The 24,554-nt window shown below is 40.1% G+C and overlaps 1 protein-coding gene across 2 annotated transcripts in view; it reads left to right on the top strand.

The window, feature by feature from the left end:
• LOC140235356 (KICSTOR complex protein kaptin-like) overlaps nucleotides 1-24,554 on the top strand; it is a 27,683-nt gene extending 3,129 nt beyond the window's left edge. For both annotated transcript variants that reach the window (XM_072315394.1, XM_072315387.1), the window contains exons 2-12: nucleotides 520-809; nucleotides 1,758-1,840; nucleotides 2,575-2,662; nucleotides 3,117-3,171; nucleotides 3,952-4,045; nucleotides 4,685-4,755; nucleotides 5,409-5,515; nucleotides 10,087-10,300; nucleotides 20,512-20,647; nucleotides 22,735-23,103; nucleotides 23,997-24,554. In XM_072315394.1, coding sequence (XP_072171495.1) covers nucleotides 593-809; nucleotides 1,758-1,840; nucleotides 2,575-2,662; nucleotides 3,117-3,171; nucleotides 3,952-4,045; nucleotides 4,685-4,755; nucleotides 5,409-5,515; nucleotides 10,087-10,300; nucleotides 20,512-20,647; nucleotides 22,735-23,103; nucleotides 23,997-24,068 — 1,506 coding nt within the window. In that variant the 5' untranslated portion in view covers nucleotides 520-592 and the 3' untranslated portion in view covers nucleotides 24,069-24,554. The remainder of the gene's footprint in view (nucleotides 1-519; nucleotides 810-1,757; nucleotides 1,841-2,574; nucleotides 2,663-3,116; nucleotides 3,172-3,951; nucleotides 4,046-4,684; nucleotides 4,756-5,408; nucleotides 5,516-10,086; nucleotides 10,301-20,511; nucleotides 20,648-22,734; nucleotides 23,104-23,996) is intronic.

Here is a 24,554-nt window from a genome sequence, read left to right as displayed (position 1 = left end):
AGGCAACTCGCGAAAATTTCAGCCATGAAAAAGGCCATCGACTCCAATTCGCGAAAATTTCATGCCGCGAAAATATCGTGTTTGACAGTACTTCGCTTCAGCCATTGAATTTTTGTGGTGGTTTTTTTTTTCAAATTTGATGTGATACACTTAAAGCAAAAATGAAAACATGCAAATATCAAGTCTATCATTAATGTGAGATGTAATGTTACTTGCTTTAAGTACCGGTACCACTAAAAATGTGCAATTTGAATTTTTAAGATTTGGATTGGGTGAAATTATGTGTGCAAAAACTTCCTTGTCTATACTTATCATCTTGTATTTTGACTATTTGTGCAGATCTAATAATGAGATTAGATTAGGGGATTAGATTAGGGGATGAGAATGCCCCTTGTATCGAGTCAAAACCACCACCATGGACACATTGAAGAATGCAGAAAATAGTTGATGTCCTACATTGATGTATATATAAATATGATTATCTTATATTAATTATAATTCATTCCCTTTCTCTTTCAGGATACCTGATAAGACAGAGCGGAGGATAACATAGTGTTTCTTTGTTGTAGCCACTACTCTTGTAACTGCAGAAATGGCGGAACGGCATGGTTTCCACGAGGCCCACTTCACTTCCCTGCCATGTCAGAGCAATGTCTATGGCCTCACGTCGTTGATGTACCCAGGTGGAATCGGGAAAGTCCTTGTGGCTCCCCTCAAGGACAAAGTTGTCTCCCTGGAGTACATGACGGACCAGGAACGAGGCAAGCTCAAACCTGTTGCTAAGGAAATCCACTTCGCTGGAATCCCAGGTTCGTATTCACAATGAATGGGCTATATGTCATCAACGCATTTGAAAAGCATGATCAAACCGGTATCATTCGTAAGTTGTTATGCATGATGCATTTGAGATTTAAAAAAAAAAAAAATGAATTCACTCATTATTAATGTATTAATGTATAATGTATTAAGCGCATTACAAATGTAATGTATTATTATTATTATTATTATTATTATTATTATTATTATTATTATTATTATTATTATTATTATTATTATTATTATTATTATTATTATTATTATTATTATTATTATTATTATTATTATTATTATTATTATTATTATTATTATAATTCATTGTAATTCAGTAACTATTTAGAGGTTGCACATGCAATATTGAAGATAAAAATCAGAAAATGAAAGGATGGAAGGACAGCCTTGACAGCAGAAGCGAGAGTGGTCCGATGAGAGCTAGCCGAAATATCATCATAAGTTAAAGGAGGATGATGATGATGGTAGACAATGATTTGAAAATTATGAATTGCCTTCCTGAAGTTGATTTCTTAGAAGACACAGAAATAGAAAATTCCCTTTCTGTTCTCTTTCCTAACAATTTGTGAATATTAATTCATCTGTTTTCAGGTAAATTCTGAAGTTTGTGACATTTTTTTTTCTTCGAGTTTAACTTATCCACATGCCCTTTTGTGTATCAGGGCGGTTCGTGGAGGGGGAATGAGAAAGAAAGATTCTGAATTATTTAAGCATATAAGCATATGAATGTGTCTATCCTCAAATTTCCAACAAATTGCTTTGTAATCCATCTTTAATGTTTTCTCATTATGTCCCAAAGCCCAAAAGTTTTTACTATCCCTATCACCACATGTTCAACTAGTTTGTCTTCTTGCCATCAGAAGTCTATGAAATGTGATGAAAACTGTCATGTATACCAAATGAATGTGATGTATTTTTTTATTTTTCAGATGATGCTGAAATTATATCCATTGACTCCTACAAGAGACTGAAGAAAGATGGAGGACACATCATTGGGATCACATTCACAAAGGTGATACAGAGTTAGATATGTGTTGCTCTTTCCTATTCACATCCGTGGAGTGATTCTATTTACAGGCGACTCCCATTATCCCCCCCCCCAAAAAAAAAAAAAGTCCCTGGTACCGGCAGTTTTCTTTCGTGAAATCAAAATTTTGTTATAGCTCAACAACAACGAAAAAAGAAAAGAAAAAAAAAAAAGGAAAAGTATGTAAAGATATGTTGATGATAATTTGGGGACCTGAATTTTTACTCTGTTGTAACAAAATTTTGTATTTATAACTGTGTTCATTAAAATGGGAGTGCACTGTACTTCTTTCTTTTCCTTGTAGAAAATGAATGATAAACAGCACTTCCAAATGTCAACTCACTGGTTCATCACTCAAAGTCCTAGTGTACAGATTTTTATTTAAAAAAAACTTTGGAAATAAGCAAATTTCATTTCAGAATAGCAATAACAGTAGAAATAATACTCTGTTGTTTGCATAAAGCAAAGTCAACAATGAGTTGAATTCCTATGTGCAATTACACTTGTTAATGAGATGAACTGTTATAAAAATGTGCAATAAATATTATCTTCTGTTTTGTGAATTTCTTTTCAAATGTTTTTTTCAGTAATTGCATCGTCCAGATTGTGTACAACCCTGCTGGATGTGTTAGTCATCTTCTATTCTAAGTTTTAGGTGTTCGTCATTGTTTTATAGGTTCATTCACTGCTATTGATATTGTCATTGTATCTACATGCAGGATGCACAGACCGAAAACCCAACTCACAATCTCAATATATATGCCCCATGGGAGAAAGGCTCAGAATATGTCCTGGAAAACATCGCCCGTAAGTGTTGTGTGAAAGTGTAAAGTATAGATTCATCTAAGATTTGTCAAAGTTGTTGTACCTACTAAACTAGGCAGATGACAGTATATGTAATATTGTGAGATTAGGTATTTGTTTTGTACCCTGGCAAAGGTTAGGTACTCATGCCTTGCTCTTATATGATGATACTAATATTGTTCTACTGTGCTCAAGTACGCAGCAAACTGAAAACACTTGCACAATGGCAGCTGTTTATTTTGGTGTGTTGTGATGCATATGTTACCAAGGACTGTCCACAATGATTATGAAAAATAAAGAAGAAGATGTTTCTACCTCAGACACATGGAAATTTCAGTTTTCTTGTTCATCTGTTGGAGAAAGAGGAGTTTCTTGTACAAGGGCCTGCCACCATTAGTTCAGAAGCAATCATTGTGCAACCTAACACAACAGTGTTTCATTTTCTGTGCCTTTACAGAAACTTGGACAAACATTGAGTTGGATTTCACTCCATTCTTCCTATGCCATACAGAGTAAGTACATGTTTTTATGCTCTTTGTGTACTACTTTTGCAGCAAGAAGTAAATTGTGACCATAATTTCTCATCAATTGTCTTTACTGCATAATAAAAAGCAAAAACAAAGCATGAAGAGCATGAAACCTCACTGATAATTCAACATGACAGTGCATGTGATTTTTTTTGTATGGTAAATGATGATGATAAAAGGGCCATACCAAATAGCAAATAGTAAACTCTTTGACTGTTTTGGATGCTGCGTTTACACCATGTTCCTGGTGGCCATGGTAGTCACATTTCAGGCTGCCTTAGACAAAACGGGATGGATGTGAGACAACTGGATATTACGGGATGGGCAAACATGACAGGCCGTAATTGCCATGGATGCCATGTCAGATTTTTAAACTGTCAAAAACTTTGCCATGGTAGGCCATAATGAAATGGGTTCAACACAACAAAACGTGATGGCACGTAATAGGTCGTAATAATACTTGGAGACGGCCCATAGCGGGACGCGATGGAAAATGTTGCTAATCTAGCCTGACTAGACGCCATGAGAACAGTGTCTGATTGCTATATGTTCACCAGGATGAAGACTGGAATGAAGAGGACTGGAATGAAAAAGACTGGAATATGAAGAGGAGAAAAAAGGAAAATGCCTTATCTACCCATGGTGCTCTACGCTTTGGGCAAAGGGGCAGCCGTGGCCGCTGGGAACATGGAGTGAATGCAGCTATGATGCTGTACTGTAAACTATTGTTTTACTGAAGAGTTATGTTTGTCATTTTCTCTCCAGAATCATGGAGGATGGAAAAAGGGAAATGGTATTTCTCCTGACTGGCTCTGATAAGCAAATTCACATGTACAGGGATACAGTTCAAACATGGAATGTAAGTTTTTCTTGCTTCCTTCCATATAACACTCTACAAACAGCTTCAGTATTGATAGAGAAATATAACTTGATGTTGAACATTGGAAGTCAGTCCTCTAACACACAATTGTACGCTTAATCATGTGACTGTTTTTTTTTTTCTTTCTTTCTTTCTGTGTAACTCCACTGATGGATTTTTCTTCCCTTGAAAATCTCAAATATGGGCATGTATGGTTTATCAATATATCAAACAATACTAAACAATAATCTGGAACAGACTTCAAGGAAACATGCTTTCTTCAGCAGGATATGTCCAACAGTGAAAATCGATTCGCTGGTTGAGGGCAATATTTGAGCATTGTTCAGGATTGAAATCCAGATTAAAACAGATTTGCTATTCAATATATAGCAAGAAAATTCCAAATGGTAAAAGTTTTTGAGCCCTTCTGAGAACTATGTTTTAACTTTAACTTAATAAGCTCACAATGATTTATAACACACAAATGTTTTGGTAGAGATGTCCAAAAAGAAAAAAATAATGTCATCTGCAAATAGTAGAAGGACAAAGTTCACTCTAATTTGCCTGGCACAAGAAAACAGATCACGGCAAAGTTTGCATTTTGACAGTACAGTGTACCCGTTTCTCCCCAAATTACAGGAAGTTGGCAGTCGCTTCTCTGAGCACCCAATCGGTGGCAGTTTTCCAGAGTTTGCTGATTTACCCTGTGTGTAAGTTGAAAATGGCTGTCGGCTGAGTGAAAGGCATGCTGATAATGTAACATTGCGTCTTGTACAACATTTTGAGCACTGTTTGGGTTCTATTGCATTATCTGTACAGCCACAAAAGCATGGAGCAGCATATGGTCCCAATGAGGCAAAGCTGCACTCTGATTTCATGGGTTTACAAAATCATGAATGTGATGTTTTGTGTTGTTGTGAAGGTCTATGGAGGAAACATTTTAAACCATTAAATAAAATGGTGTATACCCTGATTCAAATGGTGAAAATGAGATCAGTTTCAAGATTTCTGGAGATAGTATGTTTTTTTGTGTGTTTTTTTAGAAATACACATTTATTTTAGTGGAATACATGTAATAAGAAATTACTGTTTGTGTGCTTCTTTGTTGTCCCCATAATGACTCTAAGTGTACAAAGAAATATAAATGTGTGCTATTCCACTTTCTATCAATGGGACTTTTTTCTATAATTATACATCTTGTTTATATTTGTTTCTCCCAGCAAATATGCTAGGATTTGTGAAGAATAGAAATAATAAATGAAAATGATATGTAAAGGCTCTAGATAGAACACCATTTTTTTTTCCCCGATACGCATGGAATTAATGGCTACTGAATGCTCAGAATATCACCACACACATACAGAGCTCTCTGGCTGGACTGTAGAACCCTGGGTGATAGGAAGCGTGTGAGCGTGGTTGGGTGCCGCAGCGGATACATCCGACTTAGCATAGTGGATACGAAGAGTAATGGTAAGGAGATACAGTCAACCTCACCTATGTCGACCTCGCACAAGTCGAAAACTTGGCCAAATTGAAGCTCCAGAAAAGTCCAGATTTTCTCTTTACTTATTTCCATAAAATAATCTTTCACAAGTCGAAGTTTTACAAGTCGAATTTCGCCTATGTCGAAGGTGATTTCGAGTCCAGATTTGTGTAAATACATGTAATTTCAGTACGCAAGTCGAAGTTTTTTTCCCGTATGTCATACAAACATGGAAGTGAAGCATTCTTTCATTCTTCAATAAATAAACGAAGGAAAAAACACACTACTTTTGTAATAAGATACTCCCAAGGGTCGAATATAAGATAACCCTAATATCCCTTGTATCCCTGATGTCCAGTTGAGAAGAACACAAATTACATGTACCAGGGTAGAGGTGAGCCACGCGTGGGCGGCGCAGCAGGGTTTGGGGGAAAAAAAAGGAAAAAGAAAAAGTCCTCACAGTCTGGTACAAACATTTTTTTGCAAAATTTCTTGCAACAGCAAAAACTGTTTCCGACAATAAAGACAGTGTGCGAGTTTGACTGCAATTGTTTACAAATTTGATTGCAACTGTTGAAGAATCCTGAAATTCCCTAGAAGGTGCCTATTCACCATGCTCGCAAACATTCGCAGCTCAGTGAGATTTCGCGGAGCACGCGAACGATTTGCGAAGGATGCGAATGGCAAAATCCAACATTCGAAAGTTTTTATCCGAATGTGTTCTGACAATGAAGCAAAAAACAAAACAAAACAAAAACATGCATTCTTGCACAGTTTGTGCCAAGTTCTCATGATGTAGGCCTATGTGTAAATGTCGCGTGTATACTTTTGCTAAAATACAGCCAGATACGTATAAACGAAAAACATGCGACGGAAATGCATCCACGCAAATTTTTCATTAATCATTAAGAGAATAATGTTTGCAAGGAGATTGATAGTTGTCTTGAGTTTAGGATTTTCTCTTTCCTGTATTTTTTCTTTCTTTCCCTTTCATTTCTCTGTTGAGTATGTGTGTGCAGACCGTGTGTGCTACCCCACAATTCACAAGCATCTTTTTTTTTTCTAGGTTCCCCCACACATTATCTTAAGTTTCAAATATAATTTCTGTGTGCATTGGAGTAATTTAAAGTGTATTTTGGGATTTTTTTTTTAAATATAAAAAATTGTGTTTTCATACAGGCCTACAGTGTATATATGTGTAGTTGCTTGATGTGTGGATGTACTAAGTATGCTGTGGTTTTGTTTTGCAGAAAACGTAGAGCGTTAAAGAGGTCATACATCAAACATGTGCCAAACATTCGTGAGAATGTTTCAAAAGGTACATGAACAGGACCTGATATTATAGTTATGTCGTAAAATGATCGGAAGCATACACGAGACATTCTCCAAAGTTTCGGGGTCTGTTTGGGATTTCACAAAGATTTTCCGAACATCGCGCACATCTGATGAAGGTCTCGCACCTATGACGAGACTTATAAAGACATTTTCGAGACCAAATCACGACCAAATCATGACTCATTGTGCGGAAAAGGTTCACGAAAAAAAAACCCGAATAGTTTTGAAATTCTTGCTGAAGTAACGACATCCCCAAACAATTGATGATGGCTCCATACTCCCGCGTCCGTTTGGCGATTTTTGCAGATGAAAATGCGAATGCTAGGTTTTGCCACTCGCGACGTAACCACGTAAAAACGCACATTACATGAAACGTATTTCGATTATTGCAGTCCAATAACTAAGTTTCACAATATTTTTTTAACTCAAAACAAAACAAAAACACTAAATACTACATACTACATATTGCTATCGTCTACTGTATTTCAACGGCCAATAAAAACATAAAAAGACACTGCGTTATAAAAATTTATCGGAGAATATCGCGAAACATGCGCGAGACATTCTCCGAAGCTTCGGGGTCTGTTCGGGGTTTCACAAAGATTTTGAGAACATTGCGCACGTCTGGTGAAGGTCTAGTGCTATGACGACACATTAAAGACATTTTCGAAAACAAATCATGCCCAGATCATGATGCATTGTGTGGAAAAGTTCACCGAAAAAAAAAATCTAATTGTTTTGAAATTCTTACTGAAGTAAAAACATCCCCAAACAAATGACGGCACCCCCCAACTCGGGCATTCGTTTTGCGATCTTTCGCAGAAATTACGTGCAACACATTTTGATTATCGCAGTCCAATAATTGAGTGCCAGGATTCTTTTTTAAAACTTAAACAAAACAAAAATACTAATTACAACATAATACTACCGTCTACTGTAATTTCACGGTCTACTGTAATTTCACGGCCAATAAAAACATGAAAAGACACTGCATTATGAAAATTTGTCAGGAAATACAAGCCAGAGAAAAATTCGACTCCTGCGGAAGTGTTTTCGCCGGTCCCAATAGATTCGACTTAGGTGAGGTTGACTGTGTTTTATCATGTTTGTTCTGTATTGTTGACCCTGTTTATTATATTGGTGTTAAGACACAGTTTGTCGATCAGTCATATTTGAATCATGGAATATACACTCTCCCTGTGACATACCTATCTCTGTCCATATTTCAGTGGACAAAACAAATAGGTAGGAATGATAAAAACAATGCCAAATTTGATGTTGCTGACAGGGGGACATCATATGTAGTGACATATTTTAGATGGTGCAGGCTGCATCCCTGGAACAAATCATGTGTAACTAGAAACATCCGTATTAAGCGCATTATAAATATACTGTATTATTATTATTATTATTATTATTATTATTATTATTATTATTATTGTTATCATTATTATTATTATTATTATTATTATTATTATTATTATTATTATTATTATTATTATTATCATTATTATTATTATTATTATTATTATTATTATTATTATTATTATTATTATTATTATTATTATTATTATTATTATTTTGTGAACAGACAGACAAACAAACCAGTGCCGACAAAAACGTAACCTCCTTGGTGGAAGTAATAAAAGCGCATTACAAGATAGTATTAGGAACTGTTTTCAATTTTGAACATTGATAAATTATGAAGCAAGGCAGCTTACAAAAAGTTAGGAACATTGACTTTTTCATTTGACTTTTTTATGTACATGATGCAATCATGCAAGAAGAGATCTGTAATGTCTTATGTCATGAATTTGTGTCGGGGTGTTTTAGGACAAAATGTCTGTGATTTATTTTTTTAAAGCATATTAATGTAGTGTTTATTCTTTTTAAAAATGTGAAATACAGTGTAATATATCATAAGTACCCCCCCCCCCCCCATAAAAAGAGAGAGAGTAAATTAAATATATCACACAGTACTGAGATGATGCAAACATTTGACCAAGACAATATGGGGAGGCCCCCATTATAGATATGGTAATAAGCAAATAGTAGTGTTTTCCATCATGCTGGGATACTCTATGATATGAATAAATACCCAGTTACTGGCATCAAACCAGAAAAGAGAAGAATGCAGTGTCCGTTATCATCCATTCGGCCTAACTTTGCAAATATCTGTGAGAATTTGTATGGGTGAAGGAGAGACCTTAATTTGTATTCTAAAGAAGAAAATCAAGAAGGATTAGAAGGAAGAGGAGGGGAAGCAAAAGAAGGGTAGGAAGGAGAAGATAAGGACAAGGAGAAGAAAAAGATGAAGGAGGAAAAAAATGAATAGAGGAGGATGCGGAGGAGAAGGGAGGAGGAGGAGATAGGAGGAGGACGTAGACATGCAGTGCACTCACTTCATTCACTGAGTAGGATATCGAGCCATGCCTAAACTTTCTGGTGCTTACATGCTCACTCCTACCACAATTTCTTTCAGCTACCTACAGCATACACATTGTACACTTGGGTAGAGAGGAAGGTCTTTGATTACCCTGTTAGGTCTCTTTCTCGTGGATTCAAGTGCCACATTAGGGCTCAAATCCTGGCCAGTGTGCAGTCCACATGACCACAGTGCCTCCATCAAAAGGCGGGTCTATTGTTGTTTCTGTAATTCCAGCGTAATTTCTACAAGCATAATTCTGTGCATTTTGTCATTCTTGCATTCACAGGGTGCTTGTGATTTTTGTTTTGTTTTGTTTGTTTATAAATGTTTACATGAATGAGGAGGTCACAGACATTTTTGCAAGTTGTCATTTTGGCGATTTGACACCGATGCTATCATAAGTTCACTAGAGCCTGTCCGTTCACTCTGCCACTATATGCGATCAAAATCAGGTGGCCATTTTTCATGTGTTATTAAATTCGCAGCTCAACAGTGATTTATGAAGTTCACAGAAATTACACCCTCGCAAAGATAGCACCTTTTACAGTACTGTAAAAGTGGATATCTTGGATAATTTTTTGTGCTTGGCTGTGTTAGATGGATTTTGCATGCTTTTGATTCCATGGAATCAGGACATCAATTACTGAAACATAGATGTGCAAAAATATTCATGTGCTTTTATTTTTCGCGCTAGCATATGGTTGCGCGAAATGTGTGAAAATTTCCATACCACAAATTTTCTACCTATACATTATGGACATATTTTTGGTTCCTATGTGATTTGCCCAAAAACAGAAATTGTCAAACAGTGGGAGACTCACCACGACAGTGCCATAACGTGCTGCCGCCTCTTCACCAGGACGACCCACGTGGAGTCAGCATCATCCTGGCTCCAGAAAAGGCAGGAGAGGATACTGGATGACGAGAGGGGACCACACTCCCAGGAGGAAGGAAACTGCGACTACAGTTTGCTAGTGACGAGTGCGCTGGAGGTGGCTGCTGTGTATGGGTAAATAGTTGAAGCCCTCCCTCGATTGTCCACATATGGCCAATGCCGCAATCATTTCCAGTAAACTTCAAGTTTTACCATGTGTCATCTTGAAAGAAAGGAATAATGGAATGAATATTTCTTTAACAAGGCAAAGAAGGAAGTTTTCGATAAATACATGAGTTTCCATCTTTCATGAAAGATCTACGGGAGTTTCCCTGCCCTGAATTTTTGTTGTAATTCATTGTTTGATGGATTTGATTTATTAGCCCATATAAAATGTGTGATTGTAATTAATGTATGCATAGTGTGGTGGACTCAATAGACTTTCATATACATCTCTCACGTTGTTGCAATAAAGAGAATAGATCAGGCGTATGACTTGATTTTGTTGCCTTCTTTAATCTCTTGTGGTATACAAACGGACAAATTCAACAACAGTGTCGGTTACCCTGTAGACGAAACAGACAAGAAAGGCATTTATGAAAAAACACATATACAATGCTACACTAATAAACATGCTCAACTTCTTCATCTCAATAGATGAATGACAAGAAATGAGTTTCTTCTCTCATTTTTTATACTGTTGTTTTCCATAATGTATTTATAATAGGGCCTACAGTGTATTTAATCAAGTTGTCACTACAACAAAGAGAGTAAAACCAAAATGCATGGTATGCTTTGAAATTGAGGAAAAATGTGAAAAATATATTTTTTTCCAATTTGCGTATGCATGTAAGAAAGAATACAGATTATACCAGTTTGATGTTTTGCTTCAAGCATTGTAAGCCTTTTTACACTCTGTCTGAGATGCTGAGATTAAACAGTGAAAATAAACTCAAACAATGGGCTGAATTAATAGCAGTTCAAATATAACCAACTCTCCTTTGATTAGTTTTGAACAATACTTCAACATGTGAAAGTCATTATGAAATACTCTACGTGATACGAATAGCACCGTCGTGACAATACTGTAAAACTCCTAACTCTAAGTCTAGGCGTGTGCCTCTTCACCAGGAATGTTGGTTAAAATATCACTCCGCGACCGGCATTGTGCGCGGAACCGTTTCCATGGAGTCAAGCTAACAATAATGTAGTTCCTACTAACGGTTAAAAAATGCCTTTATGTTAAAACAGCAATGTACAGTGTACCTCCAATTAAATCATACATATTATTGTGCTACAACCTTCATCGTCCAGATAACCTTTCACACTAAATCAAACTTGTTTTCAATTTGAGAACGACAGCACTTGAATTCTCACTTTCACCTCCACGTCAAAACATCCTCTCACTGAACATGTATACTCTACGCGCACTGCACTACTGACTGCACTACGTTCTGTAAGTCAATGTGCGAACTATGATACAATAACCAGCGAACATTTATCATCTTATCAGTGCGATAAAAACATTCCATAAGAATTCATACTGCAGTTGTATTACCTTAATAGTGTCGGGTGAAATCCTCAGGAATCTATGGAAATCTGAAAGTCATATCAAGCGAAAAACTGCTACGAAAACTCCGTTGGTTAGCAAACTGCTGTGACTACATGTGAGACAATCATGTATGCGACTCATGAATGATTTTACTCGCTAGTTTCTTGACCAGTCGCTCTAAGTCAATTACAATGTGTATCATAACCACAATAGAAAAGACCTGGTATCGCAATGAAAGTGTCATATCATGACATTCCAACCCCCCAAAAAGTGATGGGACGTCACAACTCATCAAGCATCACTTCCCTGAACATATTAACATTCAAATGCGGCCTAAAGTTCAATGTCCAGAAAAAAAAAAATAACAAAGCACAAACAAGATCTATCAGTCTGGTTTCCTAATAACAGTCCTTTCATTAACAGTCTTTCAATTTGCTGTATCTGGAGTCCGTTGTGCTTTCATCTCCTGGGAATACAATCACTTTTTTGTGTGTGTAAACTCTAAGACAGACTGTAACATTCTAAAGGTCGATAAGGCCAATATTCGACATAGTTTCTGCCATCGCTTTAATCACTTCAAATCATCCCGCTCTGACTTTTTCATCAGAAGGATGATCTTTGTAACGGGTTTTCTCGCGACTATACCGTCCGAGGATTTGACATCTACAACTCTCACAAGGTCGTCTTTACCCGGGTAGACTTTCACGACTTCCGCCATCTTCCAAGAGCCGCGAGCCTTGTTGTCACCAATGATGATAACCACGTCGCTCTCCTCTAAGTTCTCGGCTGACTGCTGCCACTTGGGACGAGGAGAGAGTTTCCGGAGGCATTCCATCCATCGTTTCCAGAAACCGTCTACCATGGCATTGCAGATTTCCCTCCGCTTTCTCAAGTCGCCTCTGAAGTCATCGCACGGAATCTCGGGACAGGATAGATCACCTCTGCCGATGAGGAAGTGGTTTGGGGTCAGCGGTGGGTGATCTAGAGGTGATGATGACTTAGCCGTGATGGGACGACTGTTGATGAGCCCAGAAATCTGTGAGAAGACTGTTTCCCACTCGACAAATGTTAGTCTGTCTGCTTTGACGAGGTGTCGCATTCCTTTTTTCACCTCTTGGACCATTCGCTCCACAGCTCCCTGATGGTGAGGTCCCCCGGGAGGTCCAAACCGCCACTCCGCACTGTATCTGAGGCAGCGCTCTCTGACACGGTCGTGGTCTAACTTCAGGTTCAACTGATTAATGGTGTTATCAGCTCCCCTGAAGCAGGTTGCGTTGTCACTTATCAGCCTTGATGGGGCCCCTCTGATGCTTACAAAGCGTTCAAGGGCCTGTAGAAAGGAATCAGTGGATAGGTCTGGCACACATGTGATATGTACGGCTCTCGTCACTGCACACGTGAAGACTGCTCCATATCCCTTAGTTGTCGTATTACGACTCAACTTGACATTCACCGGTCCAAGATAGTCAACCAGCGTTGTCTGGAACGGAGGCGAACAACGATCTACTCTGAAGTCTGGAAGGTCCGACATCTTTTGTTGAACGGGTTTGCCTCTATGTCTCCTGCAGATGATGCATCCACGAACGACACGCTTTGCGATGTCACTATCTCCCACGATCCAGTACTTCTTCCTGACCTCGGCGGCTGTGCGTAGATGGCCCCCATGTAGAGAGTGAGCATGACATTCCTGGACGATCAGCCAGCTGATGTGACTCTTCTTTGGAAGAAGATATGGGTGTCGCACGTCATAGGATACTGGTGCGCGGTCCACTCGCCCACCAACACGGAACACCTGGGCCTCTTCATCGAAGAACGGATCCAGCTTCATGATGTGTGGATCCTGGAAGTTGATTTCCTTCTGTGCATGTCGAATCAAATATAGCTCAGCCTCTCGTACCAGCCTACAGGATGGCCACTGTGAAATTCGGTTCGTGAGTTGTCTCAACCACTGGTCCTTTGGCAATTCTTTCATAGACAATACTCTGGCAGTGACCATCTTCAACCTAGGCCAACTGGAGAAATTCGAAGCCTCGATGATTGGGGATGTCTTGCAAGCAGCATTGACACTCAGCGCAAGTGTCTTTGCGTTCCGAACGTGAAACTTTTTCTTCTCAACGTCCTTTGGGTCTGTTGGAACATTCTCCGGTGTCTTTGGCCACATCGCAGGAGGAAGTTTCAGGTACTCCGGTCCATCTAGCACCTGCTTCATCTCGGTCGCAGTTCCACCTCTAGACACAAGATCCACGGCATTCTGCGCAGACGGTACGTACGCGATGTCCCTGATGGGATCAAATCTGGTAGTTATCTCACCCACCCGGTAGGCAACATAGGCACGGAAAGACTTGGATTGTCCCCTCAGCCAGCTGATGGCAGTCATGCTGTCAGTCCATATTTTCCAGTACGCTATGTTGAAGCGTAAGGCGTCTTTGATGGTGCACATCAACCTCGACAGAAGAAGAATGGCCTGGAGTTCTTTCCTCGGCATGCTCGATTGCTTAAGAGGTGTGAGCCTTGCTCTAGCACACACGAAGGACAGCTCAGCTCCTGTACTATCTGGATGGGCCCACCTGAGCCACACTCCCATGCCCATTGCGTCTTCCGATGCATCACTTGCCCCATGCAATGACACCTCCGGCAACGGTCTCACTCCTTTGAACTTTTCTGGGATGAGGCACCTTGGTATTTCGACATCTATTGCCTCCTCCAGATCTCTGTTTATGGCATCTAGTACTGCGCCGAGTTCTCCTTGAGGGTTGATGGGTGTATCCCAGTCTAGGTTCAATTGCCACAGCTTTTGCAAGAGGATCTTTGGCCGAACAAGTATTCCAGAGAGTATTCCGAAGACATCATAGTATGATGCTGTTTGCTTCAGGATGCTGCGTTTGGTCGGAATTCCTTTGTCAGACTTCACCTCTTTGACGGTCAGAGTGTCTCTCTCCAGATTCCACTTGGTACCCAAGACTGTAGCCGACTTAGTATCCTCTGTGTCATCACAGACGTCCTGCTCATTGGATTGCCATTTGCGTAGGGTAAAATTGCCCTTTGCCAGAATCTCTGTGAGTTTCGTTTTGAGCTCAAGAGCCTGCTTCACATCAGGAACGGACTCATTCAAATCATCCACGTAGAACTGCCTGGTGACTACTTCCTTTAGCTCCTCATCTTGAGGTGCATGCTCTTGCACAACATGTCTGAGAGTGATGATGGCAGCCGTTGGCGATGGTTTGTCCCCGAACGTGACAGTAGTAAGCTCAAACACCTGCATTGGATGGCCAGGGTTCTCTCTGAAGATGAAACGATGAAATCTGGCGTCATCCGGCTTGATTTTGATAGCCTGATACATCTTGCTTATATCAGCAATGACTCCTACCTCCTTTTCTCTGAATCGCAAGGCAACTTCGAAGAGGTCAGAGTTTACATTCTCCCCTTTCATCAGATAATCATTCAGGGCGTGACCTTGGAAACGTGCCTTCCCATCATACACCACCCGGACAGGAGTTGATGACGAGTCCTTTGTAACAGCAAAATGCGGAAGGAACCACATCTTCTTCCCTGCTGCGCGATCTTCCCTCATCTCCTCCTCAGTCACGTGTCGAGAAACGCCTCTCTTGAGCTGGTCCCGCATTTGTTTGCAATACATCTCCCATTCGTTTGGCCTGTTAGCAAACTGCTTCTCAAGATGCTTTTGTCTTTTGACTGCATAGTCATAGTTGTCCGGTAGTTCCTCAGGAGATTTCCTCCATGGTAATGCGACTTCGTATGCCCCGTTTGGCAGTTGAGACATGCTCCGCTGCATGATCTCTGTTGCATTTTTGTCGAGGAAGTCGGACGAACACCGACATCTTTTGGGCTCCAATCCCATAGTCTCCAGCCCGATGAATTCCTCTATGGGACCAATAGCCGAGACATTTAGGTAGTTCAGGAGTGAAGTGGTACCGGATGAACGCCCTCCTTGAACAAACCATCCTAATGGGCACCGTACTGCGACAGGGTCGTCAGATCTTTGGCCACGCAAGAACTCCTCCCATATCATTAAGTGGGTGTTATCAACTCCTAGTAGGACATCGATCGTTGTGGAGGGAGCAGCGCTCACCTCAACGTCACTCAAGTGGTCATATTGATTCAAGTCGCCTGCCTGAATGACTGGAGCATTCCCACAAGGCCTATTGATCTCTGTCACTGTCAGTGGGTAGGACCGTCTTCCTTCCAGATCTTCTACGTGACAATCGATGAGTCTTAACCTGCGCGAAATCTTGTTTCCCCCAACCAGTGTCAGTTCATGATCTTGATACCTATCATGCTCCGTCCTTGGAAAGATCCCCTGCCGCCGTCAAGTAGTATCCGGACCAAATGACGAGTGTTGCCCAAACGAAGATAGCCCATAACTGTTGGGAGGATGCCACCGAGCTGCGTTCCTGTGGCAGCGTTCGCATTAGCTGGATTCGGACCTGGACGGAAGGGCCTGGCATTGGCGTTAAACTGCCCTGGAGGGTCACTCAGCTGACTCGGAGAACTGACATCACTCCCGAACACCACCGGACAGATTGCCGAAAAGTGAGCATCGCTACCACATGTTCGGATACTACAGGGAGAAGCAAATTGGCAAGACCCTAGATCATACGGAGGCTTCCCGGCTATACAGTTATTGTGTCCACATCGGTTGCAGATACTGTGTTTTTTCATCAGGTCATACTTCTCCTTTAACTGAAGCCCTCGAAACTTGTTACAAGTTTTCAGGTAGTGTGTGTGTGAATCCTTGTGCAGTACACACTTGGGTACCTCAGGTCGAGAACCTTTGCCTTGTTGTCTTGAAGACGGATTAACTGTGGCAGAGTTGGATGATCTACTGGTTTTGTCACTCTTGTATGACGTTAGCGTTTCTGTACGGGCAGGCTTAGATTTGTCGAGCAACAGTAATTGACTGTACAGCCACCTCACAAGACCGGTCAGTGTATCCGGTGTGTGCTCGTCTCTCACACTTTTGAAGAAAGCTATGCGATGCTCCTCCGGTAGTTTCTGCCTGATGTTGCTTAACATAATCCTGCTATTCAGCTCTCCTGAGAGACCAACGGTCTCTGCTTGTGTTTCAAACATTTGCAGGGTCTGAACAAACCGTCTCATGGCTGGTAGATTGACCCTGCCCTTGTACTCGTATGGTTTCAAGTCGTCAAGCTCTTTCAGTAGACTATCAACCACCTTGTCTTCATCTCCAAAATATTCATCAAGCACTTGCCAAGCACGCTCAACACTAATGCATCCTTTGATCATGTTGCGCTCTCTGTTGTTAACCATTGCCTCGGTGAGCTGATAGAAGCATTCAATCTCGGTTAAACCTCCTGCACAGTGAACAAATAGTTCCTTGAACCGTTTGTAGTCCTTTAAATCCCCGCTGAAGGTTGGGAATTTCATCCTTGCCATCTTTGGGGTAGGCAACGTTGACTGCATTGGAGCAGGGGACGACGTAGGGGGAGCTTGACTAGAGATTGGCATCGTGGTTCCCGGATTCACAGGCTCTGAAGGACATGGCGATGCAGTGTGTGTTGGAGAGGTTGATGTTGAATCAGTATTACTTGCGGGGTGAGAAAGACGATTAATCAAACGCTTTGCTCGGACGAGAACTTGAATGAAGTCCTTCTCACATTCCGTCATCCACTTTTCCTCCTCATCGAATTGTGATTCAGTCTCGATTGCGTCGATTAACTCTGCATGCTTCTCCTCGACTCGGTGAAACTGGTCTTCAGCTTTGGTGACATAACCCTTTAATATCTCCAAATCACTGGCATCATCTTCAAGAAGACTTTTGATAGTTGAAAGGGTTCGGGTCAAATTACCCTTTGTGTTTCTTCTTGAGAGTTTCAGCTTATTGATGTCAGCCATGATGTCTCAGCTTACATACGTTTGTAGCAATTGTTTCCCACGTTTACATTTGTTGTTGAAGATTGTGGTGGACTCAATAGACTTTCATATACATCTCTCACGTTGTTGCAATAAAGAGAATAGATCAGGCGTATGACTTGATTTTGTTGCCTTCTTTAATCTCTTGTGGTATACAAACGGACAAATTCAACAACAGTGTCGGTTACCCTGTAGACGAAACAGACAAGAAAGGCATTTATGAAAAAACACATATACAATGCTACACTAATAAACATGCTCAACTTCTTCATCTCAATAGATGAATGACAAGAAATGAGTTTCTTCTCTCATTTTTTATACTGTTGTTTTCCATAATGTATTTATAATAGGGCCTACAGTGTATTTAATCAAGTTGTCACTACAACAAAGAGAGTAAAACCAAAATGCATGGTATGCTTTGAAATTGAGGAAAAATGTGAAAAATATATTTTTTTCCAATTTGCGTATGCATGTAAGAAAGAATACAGATTATACCAGTTTGATGTTTTGCTTCAAGCATTGTAAGCCTTTTTACACTCTGTCTGAGATGCTGAGATTAAACAGTGAAAATAAACTCAAACAATGGGCTGAATTAATAGCAGTTCAAATATAACCAACTCTCCTTTGATTAGTTTTGAACAATACTTCAACATGTGAAAGTCATTATGAAATACTCTACGTGATACGAATAGCACCGTCGTGACAATACTGTAAAACTCCTAACTCTAAGTCTAGGCGTGTGCCTCTTCACCAGGAATGTTGGTTAAAATATCACTCCGCGACCGGCATTGTGCGCGGAACCGTTTCCATGGAGTCAAGCTAACAATAATGTAGTTCCTACTAACGGTTAAAAAATGCCTTTATGTTAAAACAGCAATGTACAGTGTACCTCCAATTAAATCATACATATTATTGTGCTACAACCTTCATCGTCCAGATAACCTTTCACACTAAATCAAACTTGTTTTCAATTTGAGAACGACAGCACTTGAATTCTCACTTTCACCTCCACGTCAAAACATCCTCTCACTGAACATGTATACTCTACGCGCACTGCACTACTGACTGCACTACGTTCTGTAAGTCAATGTGCGAACTATGATACAATAACCAGCGAACATTTATCATCTTATCAGTGCGATAAAAACATTCCATAAGAATTCATACTGCAGTTGTATTACCTTAATAGTGTCGGGTGAAATCCTCAGGAATCTATGGAAATCTGAAAGTCATATCAAGCGAAAAACTGCTACGAAAACTCCGTTGGTTAGCAAACTGCTGTGACTACATGTGAGACAATCATGTATGCGACTCATGAATGATTTTACTCGCTAGTTTCTTGACCAGTCGCTCTAAGTCAATTACAATGTGTATCATAACCACAATAGAAAAGACCTGGTATCGCAATGAAAGTGTCATATCATGACACATAGAGTGATATTTACCAATATTTCCAATAGATAATGATGACCTTCGTATGCTTTAATACATTCAGTTTTGCATGAAACCTTTTCAGACATCTGCATTAACAACCGTTGGCGTGGAAATTGGTCCGCTAAGGGCTGTTGGTGAACAATAGTAATTGCGCTAGGCCACTATATGTGTCTCCATTTATTGCTGATAGAAGTAGTATGTGGTGCAGAGATGTGAAACTGATAAAACAGATTTTCATCAAAATGTCTACACTTGTCAAATATAGATACATCAAAGTGTGTTCTTCCACTGTGGACATGTTACAACAATCAATGAAATCCAACCCTGTGTTATAGCAGTGGAAATGTGGATTTTTTGTTTTAAAGAATAAACTCTGAGGGTAAACAGGCTCTCATCTGCATAGTTTCCAGTATCTAGATTCTTTTACAAAGTATATTATGTTACAGAAAGATATATCAATAATGTTGCTACCCCTGTGAAGTGAATTGACAGACTAAGCATTATTGAAATCTTATCACATTTTTCAGCTGCCTTATGAATTTACGGGTTCATTTCATGTGTTTTTCTTTCTATACGATTCCATTCATTCAGTTCTTAGTACTGACAATAAATGTAAAAGGAATGCCTGCTTTGCAAGTTCATTTTAGCTTCTTTTGATCCATGTAATGCTGGGGTATCACATACTCTGGTGTTGAAACAAACAACATGATAAGCAAGAGAAGGGAGGCAATAAGGACAGATATAGAAGTGACAGAACCCATATAAGTATTTTACTTCAAAATAGACGAGTGATTTTTTTTTTTTTTTTGTGTGTGTGTGTGTGTGTGGAATTTCTGGAACTATTTATGGCTCACATTTCCTGCAAACATGATAGATACCTGCACATAAGATGTAAACATAAAACTCACTTTCTGATTTACATTGCAATGGATTTGTAATGATGATTTACATCATGATATAAGACTTTATGCTATTCAGTATATTCTTTTCCTATTATAGGGCCATAGACTAAATTTGCATGAAATAATGGTGAAAAGTTGCAAACTTTCCGAGCAAAAATTCTGGGGAAAAAAGGAGCAGTGCAGTTCAATAAGTGTTGTAGTTTCAGGACACAAAAGCCAAGTAAATTATATCTGTACAATGTAACTTTGAACCTGGAAAGATAAATGCAGGGACATTTTAGATTGAATGAATGATGATGTGTCATAAAGTCATGTATGGTTGTTTTGGATCTCTTGTGAATACAAGTGACCTTGGAGTGACATAATGAGGTAGATTTCTGGCTGCAGTGTTTGGAATAGGAAGACATGCACTCTTCCTTGTTAACCTTTTCCATGCCAGGGACTTTGAGCAGCATGTGCAAAGCTATGGGGGGGTTTTCTGTGCTGATCAGCACTCAAAGCACACAGAGCCAAGAGGGTTAATTTGGCATTTGACCTTCCCATTTGTCGTATGGTTTGTCCACCAGAAATGTACTACAAGATGGGTTCCAGCACCAGAGCATCTTGCCGCAAAGTGATGTGTTTGACTGTGCACTGTGCACCTCTGTGGCTGATTTGGACTGGGATGGCTACAACGAACTCCTCGTCGGAACATATGGGCAGGTAGGGGAGAGAATTTTTGCAGACCAAGTCTTAATTTACAGATTTTTTTTTTCTTGTAACCAGCACTTACTTTATGTTACTTCGTGCCATAGCAGATTCTAAACTTACTGCATTATCACTATCATTGTAAACTGGCTGTGCAAGAAAATCACATTTTCGACACTTCCACTCATAACTGTTAATATCATCATTGATACAGAGTGTATGTCACCAGCCTGCACAAGAGGTACAACAAGCACCAGTGGTATATTGTATCTATACTACATTAGAGCAAACTAAACAATGGTTCAGGTGTGAGTTTCTTCAGTTTGTCTCCCTCTACAAATTAAATTTGTTAAGATCGCAACTGTTGATCTGTAAATTAACAATTAGATGACAGGTTCGAGTCCCACTGGTTCCTTTTTTTCCAACATGTTTGTTAATTTACAGATCAGCAGTTGCGATCTTAACAAATTTAATTTGTAGAGGGAGACAAACTGAAGAAACTCACACCTGAACGTTCACCCCTCTGAACAATATCTTTCTTTCATTTATCCTATGCCTTGTCCGCCTTGGACTACTTAGCATAACAATGTCGGAATTTCAGAGCTTGGGTATTTGTTCCATGTTCATCGTGTCACTGCCGGCAACCAGGGACAGCCTGGTGGTAGTGTCGCTGCCTCGAAAGCAGTAGATGACAGGTTCGAGTCCCACTGGTTCCTTTTTTCCGACATGTTTGTTAATTTACATATCAGCAGTTGCGATCTTAACAAATTTAATTTGTAGAGGGAGATAAACTGAAGAAACTCACACCTGAACCTTCACCCCTCTGAATAATATCTTTCTTTCATTTAAACAATGGTTGTCAGATCTTATCATTGAGGGAGATGAAGCTTGTAATTCTTTTGGAATCATATGCATAAAGAGTCTAGTAAATTCAACCGTTCAATGACTGCTATCGATGTAATGTGTACCTCTTTGTCCGCTTGTCCATGTTCGCGTATTAGTTGGGACCATGATTTTGCCATCAGATGTCCAACACTTCTTCACGAAGGATTTCTTTGATGCTTCATGACATAAATTATAAGGTTTCAACAAAACACTTGATGACCTCGAGTACAACCACACATGATCCCTTCAGATTTCGCTTCAATGGGTACACTTGATCTCTAACATTGTAACACAAAAATTTTATGATGATGAGTTGTGGTCTCTTCTGTGCAGATCCCTGTTTTGGTGACACTCAAATGAATTTATCAATGTCGCTGATTGCCAACGGGACACTAAGATTGCTGTTGATGAGTTTGAAAATTATCTTATTCGTGTCTTCTTTGAGTTGTTCTGGTACTCTGAGGAATCTCAAGCACTTGTCCATGTCTTCTTTTGAGTTGTTTTGGTACTCCGAGGAATCTCAAGCAGTTTTCTCTTCTTGTTTATGCCCTTCGATAAGATGTTGTGAAGGAGCCAGTTCCCCCCTGAAGGCCAGCGATCTGCTTCTTGAAGGTTGATTGCTGCTTTTAGAATTTCTCGGATTCCAAGGAAATGGCCGCGTAGACGCTCTGCATTATGGCTTCTTTAACTGCAACAGCAATGGCTTCCACTTGTCTTCATGTCATCGCCATCAATGTATCCATTTTCTCACGTTCGATGGTTTCTTTCAGCGCTTTCCTTGGTGCAGACATGGTGATGGTTGACATGACAGCCAAATTTTGTGCTTCTCTGCTTCTCTTTCCCCCCGCGGGTTGTCAGCTGGTTGTATTGGAAAGCTTTGTTGGTCCAATGTCCTACTCTTCTTTTAAGTCACCACCATTTCACTTCAAGAATTCTCAATGAAATATCAGTTATTATTGCATTGTGATTGAGTCAGATGTAGGTCAATATAAATCAGAGTATGTCACTCACAGAGAGTAGAGTCTCATAACCAGGAAAGGGCTTAAAAGTATTTGTGGCAATCAGATTTACCATTACACACCCATCACACACACCTGCTACTATATTATGCTACTCTGTCTGATCCTAACATTATTTCTACTACGGATACTACTTCTGCTTTTACTGCTTCGTGTGCACTGATATGGTGTTTATTGCAATTTCTCCTCTCACGTCAGGTGCTACTAGTGTACAAGTACATTTCAAACCAAGAAGCAGGTAGCCAAGTCATCCAATCAGATTCTTTTGAGAAGGAACCAGACAGTAAGGATGATCTGCCTGAGGAGGCTGCATCTTCAACATCTGGAGGAGAGGGAGGAAGTGGAAAGGAAGGAGAAGAAGAAGGTGGTGGTGGAGGAGGGTGTGGAGGAGGAGGTGGTGGTGGAGGAGGCAGAAGTGGAAAGGGAGGAGCAGGAGAAGGACATTACGAGCTACTGTGGTCCAGAAGCTTTGCTCACCCGCTCTTGGCTTTGAATCACTTTGACCTGACTGGTGATGGGCTGCAGGAGATTGTTGTGCTCTCGACACGGGGGCTGCACATACTACAGGTGAGGCACTCGCAGCAGAGTGTGCTGATGATGGAGAAGTTGGGGTACCGCCAATACGCAATGCACTGTTGTAGAGCCTGTCACAGATGCATTGTGGGATAGCTCGATAGTTTCCAGTTGTCTAGTCTATATCTTCATCCACATACCATGCAATGCAATCAGTGAGTGCATTTTGTTCATTACTACCGCTACTCTGTTCCTCAGTCTGAATTTGGCATGAAAAGAGTTTACATTTTTCCAATTTTACTTATTTGCAGCCATTAGGGTTATGGGTCATAAATACAGTCCTACAATGTGCTCGTCACACAGTGAGAAGCAAAGAAATCTTAAAACATACAATTTACCTGTGGATGAAAGACGTGATCTGGGTTGGTTGCTTGGCAAGCTCTACCATGTGCATTGCTTCTTGCAACTCATCCTGGTCACATATTATACAAACTTTGTTTGGGCACTAGTCTAGCGAGGGACATGCAGCCAAGACCAGGGTCCCGTTTCATAAAAGATGTTAGGATGTCAACTCTTGCTGGAATGACAACTTCCCATAGCAACAGCCAATCAGGAAGCTGCATTCTTGTCGTTACCATGACAGTTGCCATCCCAGCAAGAGTTGTTATCATTTCAACTTTTTATGAAATGGGGCCCTGATCCAACTTTGCTACTGAGCCATCACAGCCTGAATTCAGTCATATTGCACCCTAACTCCTAACTTCTGAAAAGGATGCTTATTTCATATTGTCATCAAGTCAAATATTGTGTTAGTCTGCAATACTTCAGAGTCAAAGAGCTCACACCCCCAAGTATGCAGAAGCTGTGATTTTACCATATTGTCGATAACTTTTCTTCTCCTACCTATTTTTTTTTTCTCTCACTTTATCTTTATCTTTTTCTCACAGCATAATCTGGAGAAGGCAGCACAAGTGTGTCTTGAAGGACTGAGACAGCTATTGCCAGAAGAACCAACCTGAAAAGAGAGAAGAGAGCTCTGTCTCTTTAGATGATCATAGCTAACACTATGCTCTTCTTCAAGGACTGCCTGTTTTACCTTGGCACAAGACTCCAGTTTGCCAATGTGATGGATTAATGCCAACTGTAGCTTTCATCTGTCTGTGGATTTGAGAAAGAAAAAAAAAGGAAAGAAGAAGAAAGAAGTGAACCCCACTGACGGCAACAAACACATGCTAGATGACATTTCTTAACGCTTCATATGCCCAAGCAGTTTTAGCCATGACTTGCCACGCTATTAACAGTAACATTCTGTACACTCCCTCCTCCCCCCCCCCCCCCTGCAAAAAAAAAAAATGAAAAAAATGATGTGGCAATGATCTGAGCAAGACAAGCCAATCAGGTGGTATGAAGATATGACAAGCCAGCCATGTGATATGGAAGCAAGACAAGTTGGTAAGGTGGTATGGAAGAATGACAAGCCAGTCATATGGTATGCAGGATCCACA

The sequence above is a fragment of the Diadema setosum genome, chromosome 1 (assembly GCF_964275005.1).
Source record: "Diadema setosum chromosome 1, eeDiaSeto1, whole genome shotgun sequence".
NCBI lineage: Eukaryota > Metazoa > Echinodermata > Echinoidea > Diadematoida > Diadematidae > Diadema > Diadema setosum.
Note: the sequence above shows the minus strand (reverse complement) of the source record. Positions and strands in the feature narration are given on the sequence as shown.